Source organism: Ictalurus furcatus, chromosome 10, assembly GCF_023375685.1.
Source record: "Ictalurus furcatus strain D&B chromosome 10, Billie_1.0, whole genome shotgun sequence".
Lineage (NCBI taxonomy): Eukaryota > Metazoa > Chordata > Actinopteri > Siluriformes > Ictaluridae > Ictalurus > Ictalurus furcatus.
Window position 1 is genome coordinate 2011935 of NC_071264.1, and position 14411 is coordinate 2026345.

General features: G+C 38.8%; 1 protein-coding gene across 1 annotated transcript; it reads left to right on the forward strand.

Moving 5' to 3' along the window:
- Nucleotides 1-1668: 1668 nt before the first annotated feature.
- LOC128614164 (intestinal mucin-like protein) lies at nt 1669-7894 on the forward strand. Its single transcript, XM_053635488.1, has 17 exons — nt 1669-1861; nt 1983-2230; nt 2678-2861; nt 3389-3569; nt 3681-3859; nt 3944-4013; nt 4129-4262; nt 4766-4800; nt 4908-5079; nt 5322-5420; nt 5525-5565; nt 5785-5907; nt 6078-6173; nt 6687-6815; nt 7079-7112; nt 7253-7376; nt 7517-7894. Exons 1-17 carry the CDS (start codon nt 1762-1764, stop codon nt 7719-7721), a joined length of 2154 nt encoding a protein of 717 aa, XP_053491463.1. The 5' UTR covers nt 1669-1761; the 3' UTR covers nt 7722-7894.
- Nucleotides 7895-14411: the final 6517 nt, after the last annotated feature.

Below are 14411 nucleotides of genomic sequence, written 5' to 3' on the forward strand. Positions count from 1 at the left end.
ACACCTACTTCAACAACACCAACAACAACTACTACAACAACAACTCCACCAACAACTACAACACCAACAACAACTCCAACAACTCCACCAACAACTACAACAACCACACCCCCCCCTTCAATATGCCAGCCTGAGTGCTCTTGGTCTGGCTGGAAGGACTTTGGGCCTCCTACAACTGGTCCTAATGGTGGTGAAATTGTACCAATAAAAAGAATAAGTGAGACTTATCCTCAGATCTGCTCCATGCCATCAAATTTTGAATGCAGAGCAAAACTCTACCCTGACCTTTCCCTCTCACAGTTGGGTCAGGTAGTGACTTGTAATGCCCAAGATGGACTAATTTGTCTCAATCAAAATCAAGGTCTTCAACAGCAGTGCTTTGACTACGAAATAAACGTCTATTGTTGTGTAATGCCAGACAATGAAGCATGTACAACACCACCACCAACAACAACATCACCAACAACACCTACTTCAACAACACCAACAACAACTACTACAACAACAACTCCACCAACAACTACAACACCATCAACAACTCCAACAACTCCACCAACAACTACAACAACCACACACCCCCCTTCAATATGCCAGCCTGAGTGCTCTTGGTCTGGCTGGAAGGACTTTGGGCCTCCTACAACTGGTCTTAATGGTGGTGAAATTGTACCAATAAAAAGAATAAGTGAGACTTATCCTCAGATCTGCTCCATGCCATCAAATGTTGAATGCAGAGCAAAACTCTACCCTGACCTTTCCCTCTCACAGTTGGGTCAGGTAGTGACTTGTAATGCCCAAGATGGACTAATTTGTCTCAATCAAAATCAAGGTCTTCAACAGCAGTGCTTTGACTATGAAATAAACGTGTATTGTTGTGTAATGCCAGAAGGCTGTTACAGTACTACAACTTCCAGCACAACAATGACAACAACTACAACAGCACCACCTACAACTGCAACAACAAGTACAACATTTACTGTCATAACTGGATCCACATCAACACCTGGTACAGAGCATCAATGTGTATGCATCATTAATGGAACTAAAGTACCACCAGGTAACTCAATTAGTTTCAATAGCTTTCCTTATTTGCAGTTTGCCATAACACTTAATATCAAGCACATTTTCACTTTTTTTTAATACATGCTACATCCAGGTTTCCAGATTTACAATGTGAGTGATCATGATGGATGGTGCTATGTTGCATTTTGCAACCAGACAGAGCACAATGCATGTGTACCTCATACACATGTATATCACTGTGGTTCAACTACACAAGCGCCAACCACAAGCCACATGAAACCTTGCGATAAGCCATCTCTGAAGGTAATGCATTTAACAAAGAAATGATGCTCAAGTAAAATCATTTGGTTTGTTTTTAAATTATTGTGTTATGTGAATGCTTCAAATCCTATTAAGACCGTGTAATCCACAAAAGCTTTTCACATTAACTTGCAATAGTGCACTGTAATAAATCACTTTAGACATTTACTTAGTAAAGGAACATTCTTATTTACTGTTCTTAATTTTCTTGGCCTTAAAGTCTGAAACAAAAACGTTTCAGACCATTATTATTCGCTATTTCTGCTCAAATTCATTTCTTCTCTTTGGTTAGACAATGAATTCCAAACTTTCTGACTTCCTTATCCTCTCAGAGCATTGACATATCTGCTAATTGTCATTTATTTTCAGCATGGAGAGACTATACCAGATGGAAAATGCTCCAATATTACATGCAACAATGGAGTAATCATACATGAGCATATGAAATGTCAGGATGCACCTTTGCCTGTTTGTGTAAACAATCACCTGCCGAAGAAAGTCACTGATGAGTCTGGGTGTTGTTCCAAATATGAATGCGAGTGTGAGTAAACTGCCTGTTTCATCATTTATATTTACTGCTGGGTGTTTATATATATACATATTATAACTATTCCCAACAGCATTAATAATACATTAGCATATACATGTTGTACCTTATTCAGGTATATGCAGTGGCTTTGGAGATCCACATTACATCACTTTTGATGGAACATACTACCCATTTCAAGGAAACTGCTCCTATGTCCTTGTCAAAGAGATAAATCCAAAATACCACTTCAGTGTCATTATCGACAACGTCTACTGCGACTCAGAAGATGGTCTCTCCTGTCCTAAATCACTGACTGTTCACTACAAATCCTTTAAAATTTTCATGACGCAGGATATTTCCAACGGAATGGTCATAAATCTGGTAACTAATTGAATCATTTCTATAGTTCAATAGCATATTGATTTAGTAAACAAATCAACTCTTAACCACCAGTCTAAATAAAAACACTGATTTTAGATTAAAAGCCTACTCAGAAATTGCACACTGAAATGACCAATATGAGCATTTTGGAGTCAAAATCTTATAGTCAAACACTTGACAACACTTGACTTCTTGTTGTAGTCAGTTTAGACAGTATTTTCTAACTTTTGTTACATCACTATTTGTGTTTCTATCTACTAAATGCGTCAGGCTTTGCACCTCAACAGTAATGCATAACCAAAATAAATAAAATAAATAAAAACAGCATGCAAAACTAATGATTATAGCTATACATCATGCTTAGACGTCTTTAGTAATGGAAATGTGCTGTGGCTAAATCTGAAAAAAAAAAAACCCATCAACAACAAAACAATCTTTTTTAAACAGATTAAGGTCAACAACAACCGAGTCCTACTACCATATGAGAATGAGGACTTCCGAATTACAGACAATGGTATCGAATCACTCGTGGTGATACCAGCAATCGATGCACAGGTCACCTTCACTGGCATGATGTTTTTCATCAACCTCCCATGGCAAAAGTTCCATGGAAACACTGAAGGACAGTGTGGTAAGTTCCTGTTCTAATTGCTAGCATAACGCTTAAAGGGGAAACATGCAGATTAATTGTGCCAGATCTTTTGTTTCCGTACAGTCAGGCCAAGAAAATACATGCAAACTTTTTAAAGGTCTATAATTATATTGTATATTTAAAACGTGTTACAAATTAGGTCACATAATTGACTTGATAGATAGACAGATTATGCTATCTATCTATCTATCTATCTATCTATCTATCTATATATATAATCATAGTTATAAAATGCAACAAGCAAATAGGTAGTTCAAAAATAAAATCCCCACAAAAGGTCATTCAGATTAAGATTTAAGATTTCGAGAAATGCTACTGAGATGAACAGATTAAAATAGTATTACCTGGTTAGAGCCGGTGCTACAGCAAGTAAGTAACGGCTAAAACTAATTAGAACTGTTTATAAAACATGGTAATTATAGAGCAGATAATCCGAGAGCATGAAAAGCTGTTGTGAATTGTAGATGTGATTTGCTCTAATAAATCTGCTTTTCATCCATTTTTAGGAACATGTAATAATAACCGTACCGAGGATTGTCGCCTACCAAATGGCACCATTATTTCCTCCTGTGAAAAAATGGCTCCATATTGGCATGTCAGTAATAACAACAGTGTCTGTCTACCACCAAACCCCAAACCAACACCAGTGCCATGCACAAATGCTCCAATTTGTGAAATTCTTAGCACGTAAGTACACTCTCTTTTTTTAGCACTCTTGATCTAACTACAATAAGTGTTTAGGAACACAAAATTCCCTGGTTTTTAAATGCCTAATTCTAACCTGGATCTTTTGTGAAGTACCTTTAAGGAATGCCACGAGTTTGTCCCGTACCAGTATTATGAGGAGGCCTGCAACTATGACGTGTGCCACATGAACACCCAGAGCATTGGTTGTTCCAGTTTGCAGATGTACGCTGAACAGTGTGCTATAGCAGGAATCTGCATCGACTGGAGGCCAGCCACAAATGGAGTGTGTGGTAAGTACCATTAAAGTGACGACAATTAATGACATACGGTATCTGCTTATAGCGATTACAAGCATTTCTGTCCTCTGTGTGTAGAATTCTTCTGCGAGGAGCCCAAAGTCTATAAAGCTTGTGGACCTCAGATTCCATTAACTTGTGATTTAAGGTAAAGTGCCGTCTAACACACAGTAATTCAACAATGTTGTTTTTTTTTGGGGGGGGGGGGGGGTAAATGATTATAAAATTATATCACGGTGACATTCTATTGCTTGCTTTTACAGGTTTAACCTCAAATTTATAAACACACCCAGTGCATTTAGTCCTTTGGAAAGTATGTTCTGGGAAGGCTGCTACTGTCCGGAAGGCATGATGCAGTTGAGTCCAGATATAAATATGTGTGTTAACAGTTCCTGTGGTAAGGCCTCACTTTCATCATTTATAATTAAACTTGAAACTACAGACAAGTGATAAATTAAAGTTTAAACTAGCTCATATAATGACGGTGTTGGGCGTGGTTTCTTCTGGGATCACCCTGTCCCCATCTACGGAACATAAAGGCTCATGAATAATTTGATGAGTATGAAGTATGAGTATGACTATGGCCGTCACAGTCACCAGATTTTACCTCAATTAAACAGCTATCAGAAATTTTGGACCAGCACGTTAGACAGCGCTCTCCACTACCATCATGAAAACACCAATAGAGGGAATATCTTTTGGAAGAATGGTGTTTGTCCATTCAAAACAATTCCAGGTCTTGTGTCTAATGGCATGGAGGCTCGACACTTTACAAAAGCACTTTATGTTTGTTCAACCTTTTAATTTGTCATCTGTCTGTAGATCTACTCTGTCCCTGTTGAAATATATAGTGCTGGTGTGAATAGCAATTGTCTTTTCTTTTATTCTTCAAATAATCAGACTACTGCCTCATGAATGATGGACAGTTGAAAAAGGTAAAACAAACAGATTCAAACGTTAAAAAACAAACGTTACAAAATCGTTATCGAAACTGTTACCGTAATTACTGTGAACGTAACATACACTTCACTACTTCCTTAAGGCCAAAGAGACCTGGGTGTCAGGTTGTGACAGCTGCACGTGTGATGAGAAGACTCTGACAGTGAGCTGCATGAAATTGCCATGTCCTACACAAAAGCCTGTTAAGTGTGACGCACTTGAAGGTCAGGTGAAGGTCCAACAGATCGTGGATTGCTGCCAATATGACATCTGTGGTGAGTTTACACACTTGAGTCGCTAACACGTCTCATCACAAAATTTGACTGAAGGAACATATCCAAAAGTCAAAATTTTGACTAAAAGGCAGTGACGTTTACGTTACAAAGATATTGCGTAATACAGAAATACACAAAATGTCTTATCTCCACCTCATCAACGCGATTCCAATCACAAAATCCTCATAAACAAAAAGTCTATTACGCGCATTTTTACGTGCTTGTTTTATATTCTTCCACAGTGTGTAATTACAGTCTTTGTCCCGACGAGAAGCAAACTTGCCCCCTCGGATTCACTCCGCACTTCGAGAAAAAAGGCTGTTGTCAATCACACACCTGTGGTAAGTGTGGAGCACGATACATGCATTTCCCCCAGAAAATATTTAATAATGATAGAAAGAGAAGAGAAACCAAACTCATTGGAACGTCTTTTCACTTTTCACAGTGCCTGAATCTGTCTGTGTGTTCAATGACACCGTATATCAGGTAAGAACACTAAGAGGTGTATGAAATAAAATTGTTACATAAAAAAATAATAATAATAAGCGCACTATACTCCAAACTGTACAAATAGCCCTGAATTCATTTCTCTTCCCAATATTGTAGTAGTCTCAGATGAATAATCGTTCCTCGATCAGGATTTGCAGATGCCTAATTTCATCCTTTCAGTTTTCAGTCAGATTCTTTCTCTTTGTCTTTTTGCAGCCTGGTGCATCTGTTCCTATGGAAAAATGTCAGGAGTGTGTATGTACACACAAAGTGGATTCCCAAACTGAACTGAACAAAGTCTCATGCACGCCGGTTACATGCAACACACAATGTCCGTTGGTGAGTAAACCGAATGAAGTTCACCTATTGAGAATGGCTTATTCATGAAAAACATGTTCAACATGTGTGTGATTAAAAACGATTATATATATATCGTCGCATGATCGTGTGAGCTTTATGAAATGCTGACAGATTATTAAATAAAAACCTGTTCGTGTTATGCTCTTCAGGGATATGAATACGAGCTCGTTCCAGGAGACTGCTGTGGACAATGTGTGCAGTTCAGCTGTGTGGTTACATCTGGCAACACGAGTCAAATGCTCAAGGTGAGCTTTTAATGTACGACTTAAGCCAGAAGTCAAATCGTTTATTAAATTAGTTGAAGGTCAGTCATAGCCTGGGGGTGAACATTGCCATGATGCTTAGAATTACAAACTACTGAGAATGTACAGCGTCACGGTTTGGAGATGGATGCGAGTGCAACACAAAAGCACTAGGGCAAAGACGAAACATAAACCAAACACCTAAACACAGCAACGGCAAAGAAAGACAAATATAAGACAAGGAATGCAGTGCAAACTGTGGTTACACACACACACACACACACACACACACACACACACACAAGTGATTCAGGTACAGGTGGTCATGTGACTGTGATGTAGGGAGGTGCAGTGGCTGCTGGGAACTGTAGTTCAGAGTTCCTTCTCTGATATACATGACAGTATGGTTGCACCAAGTAACATGGTTTAGAAATAATTTAGGCACTAGAGAAGAAGACAGTGTCTTTCCCAGTTAAAAAAATGTTGCAGTCATGCATCTCTTCTGTGTTTCTTTAGCCTGGTGAGACCTGGACTCCACCTAATGACAAGTGTGTGACTTACAGCTGTGTGAAAAGCGGGACACACTACTATCCTGTTACAATCCAGCGTGTTTGTCAGCCATTCTTTGAAGCTGACTGTGTTCCTGTGAGTTGCCACAACCATAACAATTACATTAACAATTACACTGGTGTGATCATAAGTATATATATATATATATATATATATATATATATATATATATATATATATATATATATATAGCATTGTCCATCACTAGAACAACATTTTAGGAGATTAGGTTAGATCCTACATGATGCCTTTTTCAGAATACTGTTGCCATGGTGTTGTTTGTCTTTGGTATTTGAACCCATGATATATTATAATCCTTTCTCTTTTTCTTTATGCAGGGAACAATCGTCACGGTTGACTGCTGCCCTACCTGTAAGCATTCTTTTACATTTATTCAGTCACAATTGGTAATCAAAGAGAAGAACAATTGGTAATATACAAACCAACATACAAGTGAGCAAATCCAATCCAAGCAGTGGACTCGGACTAAATAAAGTGATTTTTTTTTTAAGGCGTACTGAAGAATAGGGCGTGCAACCTCACCAGGAACTCCACTTACCTAGAAAGCAATGGCTGCAGGACTGCAAAACCAGTAGAGTTGACGGCTTGTGAAGGCTCCTGTGTCACATCTTCCCTGTAAGCCTTGGTTTTCTACTTCTATCACATGATCTCTCTATTGAGAGATTAGAAATCATTCGAGCAGCTGTTTTCATTTCACCACTACAGAGACTGAAATGTGTTTCCAAAACATTCTGCTTTCTCTCTCCACTCCTCAGCTACTCAATGGCAGCCAACACATTCGAGCACTCATGCTCCTGTTGTCAGGAAGTGTCCACCAGCAAGAAGGAAGCCGAATTCATCTGTCCAGGCGGGACAAAGGTCACCCAGACGTATGTCTATGTCGAGAAGTGCGGCTGCTATGAGAGAGAGTGTACACTGAAGGAGATTCCTCCCAGCAAGCAGCGGCGTCGGCGTCGGTGATCCAACATAGAACAGTCTTCATTTCCTCTAATCAATGTTAATCTATTTATGACACTATTTACACGAATCGACTAAAGAAGTGTGATGACTGAAGAAATGTCTTCAGGTTTTCCCACCACCCTGTAATTCCTTTCTGATGCTTAAAACCTAATAAACAACAGCAATCAACATGCTGCATCTCATTTGTGTGGAAATTCTAGTATCTAGTGGTGTTGATGTTAATTATTTTTTAATAACTCTTGATAGAATTTTGTATATATATATATATATATATATATATATATATATATATATATATATATATATATATATATGAGTAGATGTGATTGATATTAATCTTGTCATAAAATCTGCATTAGTGACACACTTCATTCGGCAAAACTAGGGTTTTTCTTCTTATTCAGATAAAATCTATTTTTCATAACTTAAACAATATATTTTCAATTGACAAAGAAAAATCAAACCCCGAACCCTGGAGTTGAATTGCACAACCACTGCTTCAAGTACATATTTTAATTATTATTATGAGCAAATCACACATAAAAAGGGTGTAATCCTGCCTTTAATCATGCAATACAACTCATACACTCAATTATTCTGTTGCAAGAAGCATAATGGATAAGCACATCATGCAATTGATAGCATCTTAAAGTAGAAAAACCCTTATCACAATGATGAAATAGGGGATTTATTCTCATTTTAATCAATTTTAGTCTTCTTCATGTAGCCCATTCTATTTAAAATGTGAAACTGAAATAGTCAGCTGGACTAGACACAACCAGGCCTGATTACTGCAAACCCTGTTCAATCAAATCAACACTTAAATAGAACTTTTTCCAACAGCATGAAGTTGGTTAAAAGGTCTTACCCAGTAACACACTACAGCAAAATGAGGAAGAAGGTGATTGAAAGACATCAGTCTGGGAAGGGTTACAAAGTTATTTCAATGGCTCTGAGACTCCACAGAACCACAGTGAGAGCCGTTATCTCCAAACGGAAAAACTCGGCACAGTAGTGAACCTTCCCAGAAGTGGCCGACCTTCCAAAATTCCTCCAAGAGCACAGTGACAACTCATCCAGGAAGTCACAAAAGAGCCAAGGACAACATCAAAGGACCTACAGGCCTCTCTTACATCAATAAAGGTCACTGTTCATGACTCCACTATCAGAAAGACACTGGGCAAAAATGACATCTATGGAAGGGTGGCAAGGTGAAAACCACTGCTAACCCAGAAGAACATTAATGTTTGATGATCCTCAAATCTTCTGGGAGAATGTTCTGTAGATTGATGAGTCGTAAGTAGAACTGTCTTGAAGACAAGGGGTGCCGTTACATCTGGCATAAACCAAACACCGAATTCCACAAACATCATACCTATGTTCGAGCATGGTGGAGGCGGTGTGATGGTGTGGGGATGCTTTGCTGCTTCAGGGCCTGGGAAACATGAATTCTGCTCTTCGAATGTCCGGTCTTCAGTCCGTAAACTGAAACTCAAGCGCAACTGGATTATGCAGCAAGACAATGATCCAAAGCGTAGGAGTAAGTCCTAGTCCTAGACGTAAGTGAAAGACTGATCTCCAGTTATCGGAAGAGTTTGGTTGCAGTTATTGCTGCTCAAAGCGGTACAACCAGATTTTAAGGGGTTTAAGGGGGCAATTCGTATTTCACATGGGTGATAGGTCTTGGAATTTTTTATTTTTTTTTCAATTACAAAAATAAATAAACAAAAATGTCTGGTTTACACATGTAACCCTGATCCCTGAGAAGGGAATGAGATGTTGTGTGAGTTTCACACCGTGGAAAGCGCCCTCGCACGTGACCAGCACCTGAAGCATGTGTAACATCACGCCTATTTATAGGCCTGCCGTGATCAGGTGATGTGGCAATAAAGTGCATCACGTGATATAAAATACCACCTGTATCACGTGATATAAAATAGCACCTGTGACGTTTTCATTATATAGTCAAGCGACTTCTTGTGGCTATATGAGGTATTGCAGAACAATTTGAGAAAGTGACCTCATGTACCGTTCCGTCCACTATTTAAAATGGGAAAACTAACAGAACTAAAAGAGCAAAATAAAATGTTTTGTGATATCCTTAATTAATACTAAAGCCCAATGCATACCCGGACACATTGCATAAAGCCCTCACTCAATTTAATTTATTGCCACAAACATGATTTGGGTGAATAAAAACAGAGCACATGGTGCAAAATAAGAATCAATGTCAATAAACAAATCAAAATCAAACACCTAAATGAACCCAGAACACTAAACCAGAAGCAAGACTTCACATTTACTGCTTGAAAGTTCAGTATGTGTACAGGTGTATATATGTTGGTGTTACTGAATACAGGTGAGTAGAATTAGAGGTCGAGTGTTAGGCCTTTCTTATGGCAACAATCAGGCCAGGTGCAGGGTGTGATGAGATATATTATATACACTCTATGACCAAAAAGAAATTCCAGAAGAGATGAAAGGGTTATTGAAATATATCAGTCTGGCAAGGGTTACAGAAGCATTTCTAAGGCTCTGGGTCTCCAGTGAACCACAGTAAGAGCCATCATCTCAAAATGGAGAAAACTTGGAACATCTTCTCAGAAGTGGCCGGTCTGCCATGATGTTCTGTAGACTGATAAGTCGAAAGTGGAACTTTTTGGAAGACATGGGTCCTGTTACATCTGGTGGGAGGCTAACAAAGCATTCCACAATAAGAAAATCATACAAACATTCAAACATGGTGGTGGTAGTGTGATGGTGTGGGGATGCTTTGCTGCTGCAAGGCCTGAAAGTCCTGACTTATATGATGTGACGGCAGCAGTTCATGCTTGAAAACACTTTGATGTGGATGAATTAAAATAATTTTTCACACCTTATCATATGCATGGTTATTTATTTGATTTTGAATGAAGTTTGCCTAATAAATCTCTCACGGCCAATTTTTGAGGACTGAATTCATTTTGGAATTACTCTAATAGGTCTTACAGTAGATGGCAGTCCACTTGTTTTTAAAATAAGGGTCGGGTTGGTCTTTTATTGAATGACATATGACATAAAAAAAAAAGGGCCAGCGTCATGACAATTCATACGTGTAATAAATGGGCGACGTGCATTCATCCTCCCTCTGTCCTATCCCTCTGTACATATTTATTTGTCTTACAATGACACAAAGTAACCATTACATTAAAGTGTTTCTCACTCTAGCTCTCTTTTACTCCGCATAATGTGTATTAGCACATGTCAGTTCACCACATCAATCATCCATGTGTGTATTTGAATTGCACCGTCAAAGACTTTGCTTTCTTTCTCTATATCCTGAATTACGCTCATTCCCCTAGGATATTAGGCTTCATATATTTGCTTAGTTGCTGTGAAACAAAAGATTTGTTTAAGAGTATGTCCACCTAGAGTAAAATATGGCAGGGCTGAGTGACTAAACATGCAAGCCGGAACTAAAATATGCGCCTGGACAAATAGACCTGATCTCTGGAAAATTAAGGCTGGAGGAACTGTTTGAAGGTTTACATGCCACAACAACAAGCTATATCTCTGACTTCCTCGGCTCCTCTTCAGATCTTCTGATCAGTTTCTTTAGTCTCGCACAAAATTCAAAAGAGACCATGAAGCTCTGTGTTTTTTTAAAAAAAATCATTTCACAAACCATGTCTTTTCAAACACCATAAACGACATGTCACGTGCGACACATCTCAGCTGCTTTACTCAGGCAAAGCTATCATGTGGAGTATTTTTTCCTGGGTTTCCAGACACTGTAGATATATTGCATCTGGCCTGTTTCCTTCAGAACTAGTGGAGTTTTCCCATTTGCTCATTCCCTTGTACTAATAGTCATCACATCATAACCATGACATGTATAGTCTATAAAAAAGCCCCTGCTATGTCACACTCCTACTCTTTCCCATTCTCGTCTTTACAAGGAGTTACAGAAATAGACCTTTGATTTTTATTGTTTGTTATTGGTCAAATCTGCACTGTCATATAAAGTGCTATATATAAAGGGCATCATAGGTGACAGCAGCTCTAATATTTGATCTATTACTAAATTTGCCACTATTGTGTTGGTGAAAAAGACATGTGGCCTGTTGTTTAAGTCTCTCACTGTTGGTGAGAGTCCACTACCATGGGGGTGCACTACAATAAGTGGGGCAGAAGTTAAGGGGTTGCAGTTTTGTTTTCACACTGGTGTGTGAGTTGAGTTACATGTGTAGTGAGGCGTGCACATGGGTATTTACTGTTCAGATGTAACTATGGACTTAAGCACTACCATTTCATAGGTGTTGCAGAAATGGGATTGGAGTTTATTTGGTAACCAAGGTGTGTCTTGGTTACACACAAATTCAACTTATTTTGATTTTTTTTTCATTGTCGTTTTATATTGGCTTGAGCGAAGGGAAGTTTTAAATCCAGCACCGCTGTGTGACACAATTTAGTATCTCATGGCTACATTCATTTGAACACAATTATCTGTTGGTGAAGGATAAATAAATAACATTCTAATTAATTGGATATGCTGAGAGTGAAAGTCATTAACATAGTCAAAACACTACGGAAAAACATTATCTCAGTCACCTCTACTCAAGAAAAATCTGGCAACTTGGAGGGGTGTACTAAAAGCATGTAATTTTAATAATCTGGATGAACCACCAATAAAATCAGCTTAAGTACCTGCACATCCTGGCTATGAATACAAGACACTTTCCCTGCGTAAATATTGATGTAACATTTGACTTACATCAGCAACTCTGAATGTGGCACGTTATGCATATGTGTCAAACATCATTTGAGACATTGTTTTAGTTTCTAAATGTAGTAAAACTACAGAAGACCTTAGAAAATGCCAGCTTGGTCTTAAGACAGTGGCTGTTGCAATCCTGGTTCAAATCTGAGTTGCTAGGGATCTGCTAGGTACGTTGCTCTTAGTGAGGCCAGAGGTCAGTGAGCCCACTTGAGGAGCTTCCTGCAAGGCATATTTTAGAACTTGTGCCAGTCTGGTGATTTGGGTACATAACCATCATTCCATGGTCTGAACGGATCAGGACATGACGGCATCTCAAATCTAGCAGGTTCATGTGTTCTAACCTCACACTGCAGGTTTATAAGCGCCTTATACCCCTGTGATCCCATGATCAGGTGCACCCAGGGATTTATTAGAGCCTTGGGTGCATGATTTTATATGCGTTACTGGTTTACTGGTAAGTTTAGTGTTACTGGATGAACCACAGTATCTAACCTTATATAAATTTAATAGTGGCTGTCATGGCTGGTCCAAAGCATCCCAGCGGTGTCTGAGCTGGGGAGGCTGATCCGGATAACTCTCTGGAAGTTATTGAAGCTGAATTCAAGTAATGTGGTCATCCTCAGCTGTCATCCATATGTCTGTTGGAAGACTCTCCCACAGACATATGCTGCCACAGACATATTATCCTCATGCCCCTCAGGTGAGCTCCAAGAGTACAGCTTGGACCCAGAGCTATCAGGAGGGCTCTGCTGAAAGGTCTGATTCATAGTGTGTGGCTTGAACTTGAAATTTGTGATTTTAACCTGAAATATGTTTGATGTCAAGCTATCCATATGCTCAGAGAGAAGTGTTCCCTGGGTTTTTGTTTTTCTCTTGGTTTTTTGTTCTGCTAACATCCTGAATAGGTTGATACCAAGGCAGTAGACACCTGACTGATGGCTGTGTGGAGGCTTTCAGAACCTGCTGGTACCAAGTAAGCAAATCATCTGTGGTGAGAACAATGGCACAAGTGTAACACATTCCAGGTTTGTGAGCACTGATAGCTCTGGTGGATTTGAGGGAAACCAAAGTGCATGCTCGCTCCTATCCTGTCAACCAGAGTAAAATGGAATAATTAGGCAGCACATTGGTAATGGAAGGACAGGCACATTCCAGCCCCGTTAGTGCTGATAGCTTTGGTGGATGTGAGGGGACTGGAGAGATACTGTCACTATCACAGCTTTGGAGGACAAAAAACTGCCGCTTCAACTATTGTCACAGGCTGCACAGGATAGTTCCAGTTTGTTCACAAATTTGATTTTTCTATATTTTGTTGAACCTTTATTACTGTTGTACTACTCTGGGCGATACACCCTGGCACTGACATAAAGAGTCTTTTAATCCAAAAATTCCTAATCAACTTGACAATAAACATAAGATTGCAACAAAAGAATTATCAGTACCAAGAGTACCATTACTATCATTGGTTGTTATATTGTATATCATATCAATGTTTTAGTCAAAATGTACTGATGGAATTGATCCTTTATACTGTATCAGGATACAGATCCTGATAAAGTATAAAGTGTGAGTCACCATTTGGCTTGAAATAGGTGTCATGATTTCAAGTCATTATTTAATGGGATGGGCACTGATATTTTATACATCATTTGCATAATAAGAGTCTCACCACAGTGTATTTACTCACGTTCACTCATGCATGAAAGCACTAGCCTATCAACAACTGAACTGTATGCAAAACTTACATGTGCTTAGGACAAAACTAATGAAGACAAAGATAATTAGTGCAAGATTTAACATCGAAAGTAACAAAAAATGGTTAAATCCAATATCACCCTGACCAGGATAAAGCAGTTATTGAAGATGAATGAATGAATGAATGAATGAATGATAGGTAAAATTGAATGCATGAAGGCATAATTCTTCACAAG

Excerpts from the sequence above, each read along its gene's own strand:
- LOC128614164 (XM_053635488.1), top strand. The coding sequence starts at position 1,762 with ATGAAATGTCAGGATGCACCTTTGCCTGTTTGTGTAAACAATCACCTG. Across the intron at positions 4,801-4,907 it reads ATGATGGACAGTTGAAAAAG|GCCAAAGAGACCTGGGTGTC; the intron begins GTAAAACAAACA and ends TACTTCCTTAAG. Across the intron at positions 6,816-7,078 it reads TTGAAGCTGACTGTGTTCCT|GGAACAATCGTCACGGTTGA; the intron begins GTGAGTTGCCAC and ends TTCTTTATGCAG.